Source organism: Chamaea fasciata, unplaced genomic scaffold (genome assembly GCF_029207755.1).
Source record: "Chamaea fasciata isolate MVZ Bird 193981 ecotype frontalis unplaced genomic scaffold, bChaFas1.0.hap1 SCAF_5, whole genome shotgun sequence".
In the NCBI taxonomy this organism is placed as follows: domain Eukaryota; kingdom Metazoa; phylum Chordata; class Aves; order Passeriformes; family Sylviidae; genus Chamaea; species Chamaea fasciata.
Genome location: NW_027094090.1, coordinates 14,044,728 through 14,059,250, shown reverse-complemented (window position 1 = coordinate 14,059,250; position 14,523 = coordinate 14,044,728). Strand labels below are relative to the sequence as shown.

Below are 14,523 nucleotides of genomic sequence, written 5' to 3'. Positions count from 1 at the left end.
CGCAAAGTACCCAAGATTCATGAGTTTCTACAAATGTTCATCTTGCAATGCTTTCCTTGTGTGTTTTTTTCTAACATAAAGGGTTTTTTTCAGGTACTTAGTTTGCAAATGAAATGGCAAAGAAGGTAATAAAATCAATTAAGTGAATCAAAAGTTTTACTTGATAGAATGGCCACAGGCTTGTTGTTTTTCTCAGTTAGTAGAACTTATGACTTCTTTTGTTGCATGGTGTTTAGGGTCATTAAGTACCCAGAGGGGTCAGGCTCAGAGGCTCAGGCTTAGCACCATGTTGGCTCTGCTGTCCATCAGTAACTCTCTGTTGGGATTCTTGTGCCAGAGACATAATTATGTAGTGTTAGGTAAATCCGTTACTTGCTAACCCCAGGATTATCCAGTGAAGATTATCCAGTGAAGATTATCCAATGAATACATGGCAAACGCTCCTGTGATAGGGTGAGGGTGGAGATATCAGTCAGCTGTCAGTGGCCACCCCTTATAAATGAGTTAAAAATGTCTGAGGGGCAATTATGATGGAGGTACATGGAATCATGAATGCTGCAGGAGGAGCAAAGGAACACAATGAACAGTCACCTTCTCCCATTACAAGCCCCCAGAAGTGCTGAATGGAGCTGTCAGGTGACAGGTTCACAGCCCAAAGTTGCTGCCCCATGCACTGCATGTTTCAGTTGCCATGGGTAGCAGCGATGATAGCTAAATATTTCCATGAGTTCCAGGAGTTATTTAATAATTATTTTATAGTTACTGGAAAAGAAACAGAAAGTGAGGATTATTGAACATAATAATACTCAAAATACTTGTTGCTCATAATATTGCTAAACCATAAACTGTTGCTCCATGGAGCTTCTGCTTTGCAAGTTGTCCATGCATTGGGCTCAGCACCCCATGCTGGAAGGAGCTTGGAGCTTGGGAGGAGCTTGGCTAACCTGAGGGCAAAATCAAGTAATGGAAGCTAATAGCCAAGATCACAGCTCATCTAGCAGCTTCTCTCTTAGGATCTGTTGATAGAGGTTGTATACTGCTTGCTGAAATATCCCAGAGATGCGTATTTGACAGTAATAAGTTTGACATATTAGAATCGCATGTGTTGTTGTTTCCAGTCAAGACTCTTTGCTGCTGCTGCTTCTTGATTTTCAGTGTTTCAGTAATGATAAATAGTTTTGAGCATATCAATACCATTAATTTTGAAGACCCTTGATAATATTCATTTAATTTTTTGCTGAAGTGATAGTCAGGTTTTGATTTTCTGGGTGGCTTTTTTTTGTTTGGTGGGTTTGTTTGTTTGTTTTTTTCTCTTTTTTTGGCAAAATGCACTTTCTGGATGTTGGAAAAATGTGAATCTTAATAGTGATGTAGTGTAATAATTTCTTCAGGGTAGGGTTCCTGTTAGAAAGTTCAGTATATGCTATTGAAAAATTGGTTTTTTCCCTGTTTTTCTCCTGAAGGAACACGTGCTTAATTTAAACAGTATTAATGTTTCTTTTAGAGAAGGTTCTGTTTCTTTCCTTATCTTGAAATTATTCATAACTATCAGCAGTAAATGTCACAAATTCTGCTTTGTAAGGCTTGGGAAAAATCTGTTATCAGACTAAATACTATTTAGAAGTGGAACTGTAATAAAAATTATGATAGAATCATATGAGTACACAATGCATCTGTATGTATTCTCAATTTTATGTTTAAGTATTAAATTGCTAAACATATTTTATTCTTCAAGCAGCACATTTTTTTGTCCATTCAGCTCTTTTGTATTAATTATTAAATACAATTGGCTGACAGATGTAGGTAATAATAATTGGCTAATAGATAATTGTGAAATTCTACAAAGAAAATATCCGCATTATTTATTTAATAATAGTTACTTGCTAAATTAAATGTTTTCACCCATCTGTTAACAATTTGTGTCTTTAATGACTGAAAGACTTGCCTGAACTTATTGTTGGCTTCCTTGGATATGCAAACTTTTAAAAAAAGGACTTTTATTTTTAGCATTTAGCTCATTACTTTGAACTCGGCTACAATAGGTACTGATTTTTAATTTTATGTCTCTGTGACATTAATGATAGTAGAACTCAAATGTGTCATCAGTACTGTATTAGAGAAGACTTAGCTTTTCGTTTTTATCCAGTTTGAAATAGTAGAATAAAAACAATGGCTTCTCTTTCTGTTTACACTGATATTTAGTCATTTTGAGAAGACAAGTACATTTTTGTGAAATCTTTATCCATGGTAATTTTCAACCTTCATACATGCATGTGCTTCCTGATTTTAACACTCTGTGTTTTTTGTAGAAAATCATGGTCAGTGTACATGAAAGATCTCAGACTAATAGTGATGGATCATGCTATTCTTCTAGGCTGCCAAAGAACTTTTACATGTAGCAGAAAAGGTATGTGCCACATGCCACCATGCCAGGCAGTCCTGGAGCATGCTGTAGGTGGTTGTTCCCTTTTGTTCCCTGTTTGAGGAGCAGCTGTGCAGGTGGGCTGCTCTAATTCCCTTCCACTGGTGTTCACAGCTGGGCAGTGTTTTGAGTGCGTGATGTGTCAGGCTTGGAGGCTGTGGTGAACACTAGGGAGCAGCTCCTGTGGAGTAGGTTGGGAAGGATGTGACATATCCTTCAGCTTCCAAGTGTTCTTGTTACTGCAGGTACAGCTAAACATTACAGTAAGTGCTAAGGGTGAGAGCAATAGTTTATCAATAATTTATCAATCTAGATAACTTTTTAATCTAATTGCAATGGATGTTGCAGAGGGGACAAGAAAGGTTTTAAAACTTTTTTTTTTTTAAATTTTGCTATCCAAATTGTACAAACTAGAAGGTGTTAAAGTATCATCAGAGGCAACTGCTGTCAGTCTGTGTTGTGGTTAAATGCTATTCCAGTTGAAATGTCAAAAGACAGGCATCTGTGCAGGCTGACTTCAAATGCAAGTGTTTGGAATATGAACACTGTTAGTTTCAGTTTGACTTTCAAACAATTCTTGCCTATTTTTTTTGTACTGTTGCTAAGTTTTATTATTACTCGAAGAACTGGCAAGAATTCTGGCAGACTGGGCAGATTTCTGCCATAGGCTGATCTCTAAATTTCAAAAAGACTTTGCTGTAGGAGATAAGATGTCTCGAGAGATTTTAAAATTTTGCAGTTACGTTCAAGTTGTCTACAGAAACACTCCGTATTACACAAGGTTCACTTCGTTCTCCTACAAAGTATCTGAAGTACATAAAAGCTGTGTGATTTATAACCTATGCAACATCTGTTGACTCTAAAGATGATAAAAACAGGTAAATCTGCAGCCAGTTGCAGGAAGTTATTGATGATATGACAAGTGAGGGGTGGGAGGAATTGAATATGCATTTATTGAAGACAAAAATTACATATATTCTGGAGTACTGAGGTAGTTAACATAGCTGTTACTAAAGAAAACGTAGTTCTGCTTTTGCAGAAGTGTTTTGCTGAAGGTGTAAGTATGAAAGGGTGAATGGTGGGTGTTGAAAAGAGGCAGGAGAGACCCATAAGGAGAGAGGAATATGAAAGAAATATTTGCAGCTTATATATATATGTAGTAAAGAAAAAACGTAGTATTCCCCCTTATGCAGGGGCCAAGATAGCATGATTTTTTTTTTTTTTATAACTTTGATTATATAGCAGTGTAGCACTACTGATTCCAAAGTATCTCCTGGCATTTACAAGTGTCTGTTAGAAACTACCTGTGTTCTCTCATGGGCAATCTACATTTTTGGATGCACATATTGGTGCAAAAATAATGATATAAACTCAAAAAATGTAGGCTGTATCTCACCAAAAAGAAAAAAAATAATGCAAACTAGCTAGTTCTGGATGGTAATTGTAGACTTGTAGACCTGTAAGTCCATAGCTGTCCATGTATACCTTTATTCAGGTGTAAAATAATCAAAAATTAGGTCAATAACCATTGACATCATTAATTAAAGCTCATATGTGAACCAAAATTCTCCTGCCCTCCTTCGAAGGCAGTGATTCAGTGAAGAGTCAGCCATCTTTGCCTTCTCGGCAACTAGTGGGATGTTTGAAATAAGTTATTTTTGACTAAGATTCTTGAGACACATCATCATTTTCCTTCATTTTCTTTTATCATTGCATGGTCTATTGCAACATGGGATGGTACTGATGGAAACTGAATCATCACACATTTACATAATGCTCTATATTGAGGAATTCTACTTAGCTATTGAATGATAACGTATTAATAATATGTAAAAGCTGCCAAAAAGACTGGTATTTTCAGGCCATCATGTAAATTTAGGTTATATTTTGCAACTCTCTGCTTGTAACTATTTTGCTGGCTTTCATGGCTTTAGTTGCAACACTAACTTCGGCAAACAAAAGACAGCCAAAGTCACATACCTTCATTTAGGTGAGTCCTTATCTCAGTTTCCTAGTTCAGAAAAGAGATGGTTTACTTCATCCACTCCATTTGGAAGGGCATAATTCTTTTACATGGGTTTATGGTGCAGTTGCAATATCTTTTCAATGCAGTTATCTCTGATAAATATGAGAGTACATTCTTTTCATCCTGCTTCATTTTCTATACTGATATGATGCTTCATTTCAAGGACTGCTTATTGTTCATGTGTTGAGATTTCAAGAAGTATTTTCGAGACAGTAAAAATCCTGATTACCGTCTGCATGAAATTTATTAAAACAAGCTTTATTCACCTCTTTGTTTTCCAGTTTTGGATGCTCTTCTGTAATATGAACAGACATTGGCCTTGGTAATGAACAAGCAGTGCACAGCTGTGGGCTTAGGTTGGAGTGGGGAGAAGCTTGTCAAGATGGAAAGTATATGATGGCACTAAATTACTCTTACAGATTAATAAAATCAAACTGTATGAACTTATCTTTATCTGTGCATTTTCACTACATTCCTTCATAATTTTCTGTTATTTTTCATCATTCTGTTATTCTCGACTCCTTCAAAGCTGAAGTTCGTTTCTTCTGTAATGCCCCACTTGGACTACATCTCTCTCCTGTTCCATATTACACCTTTCTGTCCCCCTTTCTGTTTTTGTCTCTTTCACACATGCTGTACATTTGCTTTGCATCTGTGATGCTATGAAGTCTGTTCAAAACCAAAATAGGACAACTAGATTTTTACTGGCAACATATTTTATTTTTACTTTGCTCCAAAAAAAGCCCAAGAGGAGTATTGACTTGTAGAAGTATTATTGCGTTGTTGCCAGAATAAATTTAATTTTGAAAGTTCACATACATCTGAAGAGCAGTTCCTTATCTGTGCAGTGTCTAAATTAAACTTCAATGATTTTATTGTGGCAAAGTGGTTTTTTTCTGTTGATTTTAATGAACAGTCTTAATTGTTAGAATTAAATCTGGACTTTGTAAGATATTTAAGTACTAGGTTTTTTTTCCGTGATTACAACTTTTGTTTCCTATTACAGACCTGGATTATGTTTGTAATTTATGGCCATTGGTGTACAAAATTTTCTTCTGAATATTTTCTGGTTTCTAGGCCATAGCTCATATAGAATACTTGGGGTGAAAGTGGTTTCAGCTCCACCCAGGTACTATTGATGAATGGTATGAATGTTACAGCTCTTTGTATTTTATCACAGTGAATTCAGAAAAAATGCAGTTTTAGTTACTAAAATTGTTTTGGGAGCTCCTGAGGGAGTTTTCTCAAATCAGCCTGTTTTGGGGGAAGGCTTAAGAAGCTTACGGTGATTTTTAGAATTCTAGAGCCTAATGTTTCACAGTTTATGAATTTTAATTATATTAAAATATAATGTGTGCATTCCTGCAGGTTAATAGGCTCCATGGGTAAGGTGTACAGAACCATAAGTACAGTATTCTACCCCCATGTCTAGCTAGAATTTCTCATCCTGTAGTCTCTTGTGCACCTCTGAGAAAGGTCTGTCTGTCAGGTAGCAGAAGATGCAGTTAGATCTCTTCTTAACCATTTCTTTTCAAGGTTAACAGACTTTGTTCTCTCAGCCTCTCCTCACACTCGCATGCTTCAGTCCCCTGTCGTGGTGGTTCCCTGTTGGACTCATTTGTCAATGTCTCTGTTTTACTGGGAGGGATAGAGTATGGTGGCCTTACAGGTGTCAGATAATAAGAGTAATGACTTTCCTCAACCTGCTGGGTACTCCCAGTCCAGTACACAGCTGGCTGCCTCTGCCACAAGGATGTACTGCTGGTTTAAGTTAAATTTTCTGTCCACTGGGTCTGCTTCTGAAAGCTTCTTTCCAGCCAGCGAGCACCCAACCTACTTGTGTGGACAGGGCTGTGCCATCCCATGTGAACAGGGCTTAACTCACTTGTGTTGAACTTTATAATGTTTTTTTCTGTCCTTATCTTAAGGTTGCTAAGGCTCTTCAGTTTGGCAGCCCTGCTCTCCAGGGTGCTGAGCATTTCCTCAAACTGCTGTCACCCATAAGTTTACAGAGGGTTAATTCTGTGCTGTCACCCGGGTTACTAACAATAGCATTAAGCAGCCACCAGCTGGATGTGGGGTTGCTGCCTGCTCCCCTTGGAGCCCAGCAGTCCAGGGGGGGCACACTAGAAAGGTGCAAGTTTAGTAGGTTGTGGTGAAGTAAGGTTGTGAGTCTGTATTCAAGGGTGAGGGGGAGGGATGGGGGAGATCTAATGGTGCGTGGGAGGGGGAACCTTAAAGGAGTTCAACAACTCTTGCTTTAGGCCTAAGTGAGTGTGGGAGTCGTGTGGTATAACTTGTGATTAGACCTAAGTAGTGTTTGTCTTGGTGTGTTAAGCTATTTTCTGAATCATGGCATTTTCACAGGAATGTCTCCAAAATTTGGTGCTCATTGTTAAGTCAGTGATGATGATAAAAATAGATATCAAACTCATTTCCATCAGTTCCAGATCCTGCGTGGCATCTGATTTCCAGCCCAGAGAGCAGTAGGAATTAACTCTTCCATCAAGACGACTTAAATGCAGCTTTAATTTAATTTAAAAATAGCTAGTCAGTCTTTCTCACTGCTCCCCCATAATTGTTCTCAGTTCAGGGTGTGGTTTTTTTATATTTTTGCAAGCAGTCTGGAGAGAAGCAGCAGGCTTCCTCTGTAGATAAGATTGGACATAGATGATTTTTAAAGCACTACCAAATATTTTAACATAAACCATATTCTATTAAAAAAAACCAGAAACAATCTTTTGGAGGAAACAAAGCTGATCCCAAGTGCAGGATGACAACCCATTCTTTCTCATTCTAACCTTTATGCCGAATACTTTCTCCTTTGTTTTAACATGCTAGAAAATGTTCAATTTTTTCGTACCTACATGGTCTCTGAATTAAAGTGTTCAATTTTCAGTTTTCTTCTGAAGTAAAACTTTCTTCAGGTAAGATGATGCTCCATCATTGGAAGTGTTCAAGGTCAGGCTGAACAGGGCTTTGAGCAACATGATATCATGGAAGGTGCCCTTGCCTGTGCAGAGGGGTTGGACTACCTTTTCTTTGAAGGCCTCTTCTGACCAAACCATTCTGTAATAATATAATGTACATGATGGGTGTGTTTTACAGTATAAGATAGTTGTCTGTGTTTAAATAAGCAGTTAAAGCTTTGCTTTCTTTGACTTATATTTTATATGCTTTCCACCAGTTTGGTTTTGGTACTGTTGACCTTATTTCTGTAAAATGAAACCAGTCTTGGATTGAAATGAGCTGAGAAGTTATTTGTTCTGGTTTTATTTTCGTGTTCTCCTTCACTAGGGACATCTATCAGAAAATATACCTGGTTGTCTAATACTTTATTTTCTGGACTTAAACAGAAAGAGTGTGTTAATGTACTGTCCGAGAAAACAAATAAGTACAGAGCCAAGGGGCCCCACTCAGTTTCTATCTACAGCAGGACCGTTTTCACTCCTTAATGTTGCTCAAACAGCCAAAGACTGAAATCTTATGTATTATGCATGCAAGTAGTCAATTTTTAGGATAGTAGAAATTGCTCAAATAAGGGCCAGATTTCATAGGAACTTAATGGCACTCTAGTGGCACAGGCAGATTTTATTCGCTGCTGTTTCACTGAAGAAACGTTTGCAGGAATTTTGCTGTATAGGAAAAGGAAAGAAAGATACCAAGAGTTTTGTAACTACTGGCATTTTAGTAATATAATTTTTTTCTTCCTCTTTAATAATGAATGAATAATACCTGCAGAAGAAATTCAAAATTAATAATTTAATATTCAAAATTAATAATTTTTAAAGTATATTCAAAATATATGATATTGTGTATGGCACTTAATATAGAGCAATTACATTTTAATTTTGAACACTTTACAAGGCATTGTAGTTGTATGCAGTTTTGATAGGAATGAACATCTTTTTCTGAAGAGCTTGAGTTACATAAGATAGCTCTAAGATATTGTTTAATAGTACCAGTAGTGGAATCCCTTGATTTAAAGGCTTAATATGAGGCTTGCTTCAGCAAGTACTTTGGTGCCTGGTGCAGAGTATGGGGCAGTAATTTCTGCTTAAGTGGAGAATTAGTCTGGTTAAAACAGAACATAAGCAGGGGTTCCTTTTGGAGGCATCAACTTCCAGTTTAAACACTTAGAAATTTGCCTGTTCTTGCTATTCCCCACTTGCTCTATATGCATCAATTGCATGGCAAATTTAAGTGTCTCCAAGCAGCAGACCACTGTTCTTTTAAGTAGGGTGTTTTCTTATTCCACCTAGAGACTAAAGATATAATGTAAAACCTAGATTGCTTTCACCAGAGGGTGAGCATTGGTCTTCTGCTGAGGTACTGGGATCTCAGGCTCTCTTCTCAGGGCTTTGGTTTTAAATTAGCTGCATTGACAAAAACCTGTTGACATATTTTGGCTCAGCAGCATCCTGGGTTGTTGGTTCAGGTACAGGTGAGGCAAACAGGATGTCCTTCCTGTTCAGTAGCTACTGCTGTAACTAACATTTCCATTAAGACCATGGAAGATAACAGAAACAAATATTGCCAATAGCAGTTTAGGTTCAGTTTCATGAACATCTTCTACCAATGACATGAGTCTTCTATAATAGTTCTTGATAAATCGTGCAACCTCTCATCTTCTGCATACTTAAATCCCAGCAGAACTCTTGGGTATCTTGGGTATTCAGACCTGTTGACTTTTTGGAATTTAAATTAGTAGTTTCTTTAAAAATTGTAGTTTTTCTTCACTTGGGAAAAATAGCAGGATCTTCTTAGGTTACAGATATCACCTGATATGACATTATCTGCAACTTAGACTGCAGAACCAAGTAAAACAAATGACCAGTGCAAGAGAAATAAGCCTCACACCTTCCTCAAAAAGGGAAACAAAGATCTGTGATTTTATCATTCTATGATTTTACTAAAATTTCAGGAATGGGTTATTTTCCATTAATACCCGCTCACCCCCCTTCCCGATCTCCCATGGAGTACCTCTTAATTTGTCATTGGATTCTTGCATTTGAGGGGAGTTATGTGTCTGCAGATCTTAGGTGTTCGCACCCGGGGAGCTAACTTCAGATGTTCTAATTTCCTTTTTAATCCCTCTTTATTAGTGTCGCTGAGGTTGGTTCTCAGAGCACAAAAGGATTTCTCTTTTGACTCAAGTAGCCTCTTGAGTCAGACGTCTTAATCACATTGGTTTGTTGTTGTATTCTGTTTCTCTCTTTGTTAGTGCACCTGATTGTTCTCAGTAGTTTTCTGTTGATTATCTAATTTCTAGCATAAGCTCAGAATCAATTCAGTCCATATAAAGAATGTAATATAGTTTTTGTGGAGCTCATAAGGGTGCCAGCTTTATAGTTATCTCTGTTCCAAGATGTATTTTAATGCTTACAGAAATGTTCAACTTCTAATCTTGATTCTGTATTATCACAAAGAATATTTGAGGTTAAAAAATGAGATCACATAATAGAAAGAATCTATGTTGGTGAGTCATCTAGATTAAGGAAAGCTAACTGTGTTGCTCAAAGTACTGTTTTTCTGCCTAATGTACTATCTGCACATTGGATTTGTCTGTCTGTGAAACTCCTCTTACATAACTCTCTGGGAGATATTGCTTTAAAAGATGCGTTTTCAAGCAGCACCTCATCCAGTAGATTAGACAAGTTGTTCAGGTTTAGTAAATCAAGAAAATTTAGAATTGTAGTGACAAAAATATTTGTTTTGTTAAAAAAATATGGAGTTCTAACCCTTTGCTAGGCTGAAGTAGTTTATGTATGTCACTTGTTTCTAGGTCTTAGTGTATTCTGCCGTGACATACAATATTTTTGTCCAAGAAAATGATTCAGCAGGCAGTCTGTATTTAAAGTTTTTAGGAAGTAATTTCCAGCTGTGCTTTTCAAGCTTAATAGGGTGTGATAGAAGGGAAGCAATACCAACACCCTGTGAGAGAATTAAGGATTTGCCTTTATGTTCATGAACCTATATAAAGAGGTAGAATTATCAGAGGGATGAGGGGTACAGTAATGGTTACAGGACCATAGCTCTCTCCTCTAATTTGCTCCCTGGCTGTGCTGGAGCAGCCTGTGGTGAGAGGGCAGTGCCTTGGTGGCTGCTCCAGCCCTGGCATGTGGTGGTACAAGATACTTAGATTCTAATTTGTTAAAAGCACAAATCTTCCCGAAGATAAAAAAATGTTATATATATGCTTTTAAAATCTCTTAAGGGAGCAATGTCAGTTATAAATATATACTAACTAAATCTTTTAGAATTAATACAGTAATAGTTTTACTCCAGAGCTTTAAGTTTAAAGCATATGGAAAGCTGACATGCTTTAAACTGGACACCAGTCCCCAGAGTTTGTGCTAGCTGAGGGGTGAGCCACTGTTTCTGGTTAATGCCTGACAAGAAGGCACAAGTACTTTACAGCCCATGTCCCCTCTGATCTTGACCACAGTGTTACTGACTGACTGTGCATGGCAAGAAATAGAACGATGATCACACAAGTAAGTGCCTGAAGCAAAATCCTACTTTTGCTACTCCCTGAGTTAATAACCCATAGCATTTTAGTTGTGTTTCAATTGCCAGGGTTTCTTTACTAACTAAAATTGACCGTCTGGAATGTGTGAGTTCCTCTGCAATATTTTAAATAAATCAGATCTTAAATGCACAGGTATTTTGAGAATGGTCTGCTGTTCTCATGTCAGCTGTCCTGCTTGGTTTCATTGTGCTGTCCAGCGTAGCAACATCACTCTTGAGAGTACACAAGTGTAGAGATTTCTAATATTATGTTTTCTGTGTAGATGACAACAGCTATCAAAAGGCACATACCCTGCCTGTGTTACAGCTTCTGCTTTCACATAAGAATGGCAGGAAAGCACTTGCAGGTGTTTCTGACATAGATCTGCTGTCCTCATGGAAACTGCTTTTTTTTTGAAAATGGTGTTATTGCTAGAGCTTCCTTACTGTTAGAATAGCAACAAGGTGCGTCTATAGTAGTACGCTAGCCACTGAACCTACAGAAAGGCCCACTGTTTTGAAGTCCTGCTGAAATGCATTGTCCAAAGACGTTTTGATAGGATTGCAGAAAATTTGGAGCAAAGCTGCAGCTTTTAACAGATTGGCAGGAGGTGGCTGCCAGTCGGAGACACAGATGGAGGTATTTGGAGAAGCCAAAGCAGCATGGTCTTTCTGTTCTTTTCTTAAAACCATCAGAAGAATTAGATTTTTAGCACTTGAAGTGACTTTAGATTTTGAGATAAAACACAGCAGGAAGAAACGGTATCTTTTTTAGTCATCTTGCTCAGATTTTCTGTGGATTTAGGAGATCATAACCATATTTTAATTTTGTTTTGTTTAGGCAGCCTGGGCTTCCAGATTATGACTTGTCTTAAGTGAACTACACAGCAGTTCTTGTATTTGTGATGTGTGTAAACATTTGGTAATATTTGCACCTTTTTTAATCTCATGTTGCCAAGAAACTTCTTCAGAGTTTACTATGGCAGTAGAGTGAGTCTGTGATAGTGCTTTCCTCCTTTTTTTTTTTTTTTTTTTTTCTGTGTAGCTAAAAGGAAGGGATCAGAAAATTAATCTTCACATTCAAGATATTTGCTCTTTGGAACTTGTGGGAGTTCAATATTAGTTTTAATGGGTTCATGTGCCGTGCCACCTGTAGAGATGCAGCTTAGTCACAGCAAAAAGTTGCAGGGAAATAAGGGGTGAGTGTGGCTGCTGTGGCCCGTGGCAAAAGCAGCTCTGTAAACACACCAGCACACAGGGCTTAGTGAATTGCCTGTGCTGTCCTGCTGCTCAGCTGACCTTTGACCCCTCGGATCCATTTTTAAACAAATGTATACAGGGAAAAGCCTTTGCAGGCCTATTCTTAGTAGAATAAAACCTATTTGACATACTGTGCTGTTAAGAGAGATGATTTCCTTTATGTCTTTACTAAGCTTTTTGTATTTCAGTAAGCTTTTTGTTTCAATTTCTTATATGGTATTTTTCATGTGCAGATACAGGGATGTTCTCTACATAGCTGTGAAATGAGTCACTTGGAATTTTGTGTTCAGTTGTGAACATGTGTCTGCTAAAATTAATCTGAGAATTAGATTAGTTTATTGTGAATAAACAAAAATAAATGGCTACTAAAGTGAAAGGTTATTTGGCAAAGATTTAAAAGTTCAGTTAGCTTAGTTAAAATGTTTAAGTCTGTGCCTTAATAAACTTACTGTGCGGACTAAAGGGAAGATAACTTTATTAGGAAGTCATAGAGGACTGGTTATAAATGGAAATAGTGGAACATCATCTTATGAAGGAAGAATCTGATACTGTGTGAAATGCCTTGGCCATTATTTTGTTAGTTTTATTTGATGTTTCCAAAAAAGCAGTGGAAAACCGGCTTTGTTAAGCAAAATGTTCAAAATTGTGTACATGAGAGTAGTCCTGCATTATCTTGGTGATAAGCAGTAGAGTAAAGGTCTAGGCTGCCTGGTTATGGAGAATTGGATTACTTTAAATCCAGAAAGATAAAAAGGGGGAAAAAAATCATTGAGAAGAGTTGAATTTGAATAGATTTTTTTTCTGCTCTTGCCAGTCCAGCCCAATAATCTGTAGCTACTCGGCTGATGGTGATCTCCACGATGGTAATAATTTTTGTGATGATTCTGTGAATAAAAAGGAAAAAAAAAGTCTTTTCTTTTTTCTCTTTTCTAAATGTTTAGTAGTGCAATTTAAATATCTGAAGTATAATTTGAGCCTTTTAATGCATCTTTAATTTCAGATCTTGGAGCAAATTACACTTATTTTAACATCTAGTTTGACAAGTTTAATGATCTAGTTATTTCTTTGGGACAAAGATATGACCTCTTGACCCTTTTTGGCCTGTGATTTTGATTCTGCAGTTTCTAGAACTCACATTTTGCACGTCTTCAGGAGGGTCTCTTCTCTGGCTCTAGAGAAATATCTTGAAGTATATTCAATGTATTCAATATCCAGGTTTTCTTAAGGAATTATCCTCTGATTTTCAGTTTTTCTGGTATAAGACATTACTTTGATGTATTGTATTGTCAAGTGTTGTATACAAAAACGTCCCTTGAAACTGACTGTAACTTTGAGATGTTTAAATGTGCTTCAAATGTTCCATTATCCTGTGTCATACTTATCAATGTTTTGTTTCTTTCATAGATTATCTTTCTCAAGGGATAGATCTGTCTGGAATAGAAGTAATTGAAAATGACCTGCTTTTTATTGCAAGAGCTCGTCTTGAGGTAGAAAACCAGGCTAAAAGGTTGCTTGAGCAAGGTGTGGAGACTCAGGTAAAATACATTTTGTTTTTTACTTCCTTTCAAAAGTAAAGTATAAAAGAACTTGAGCTGGATTTGCTTTCTGTAGCAGTGTCCAGTGTAAATTAAACAAGAAAAAGTCTCACGTGAGAAATTCTCACACATGAGAATTGTGTCAAATAAATTGACAAAACTGGTCTTGTACAGTATTTGCATGAATAAAATTTTGTGGCATTTGACCCTGTAATTTGGAAGAGAGTAGGTGAACTGTAAACACTGTCATAAAAGCTTAATGCATATACCCCATATACACCATATACAGCACTGCCAATGTTGTCAAGCTTTATAGAGAAATATGAAAAATACAATTTCTTAAAACTCTAAGATTTCTGCATTTTAGCTGTGCAGAAATATATTGAAAATATTTGGAAGATTTGCATTAAAACTTTAAAGAGCAGTTTAAAGTTTGAGGTAAATATTCACTGTAGGGAAATAAAAATGAATATGTGTAATTACATTCATTCATATTAAATGTAATTATCGACATCTTAATAATCCAGCTACATCTATTAGCTGTTTGCAGTATCTTTAGTGCTGTTTTCTTGCCTTTGTATAATGTAATGTTCTTTTGTCTATACTTTTTAATATTCTTGAAAAACCAAAGTATTTTGAATCCTCATTGCCAGAGTTAAGAGGAGAAATCTGGTACAAGTTTCTATCAAATTTGGATCTTAAATTAGAGAACAAAGAGGCTTAGAACAAGATTTTTTTTTACTGTTTCTTACCAAGTGTTAAACTTCTCT

The 14,523-nt window shown here is 36.8% G+C and overlaps 1 protein-coding gene across 1 annotated transcript in view; it reads left to right on the top strand.

The window, feature by feature from the left end:
* COG5 (component of oligomeric golgi complex 5) overlaps positions 1-14,523 on the top strand; it is a 175,274-nt gene that overhangs the window by 61,487 nt on the left and 99,264 nt on the right. Inside the window, exon 7 of the mRNA XM_066182886.1 lies at positions 13,623-13,753. Coding sequence (XP_066038983.1) covers positions 13,623-13,753 — 131 coding nt within the window. The remainder of the gene's footprint in view (positions 1-13,622; positions 13,754-14,523) is intronic.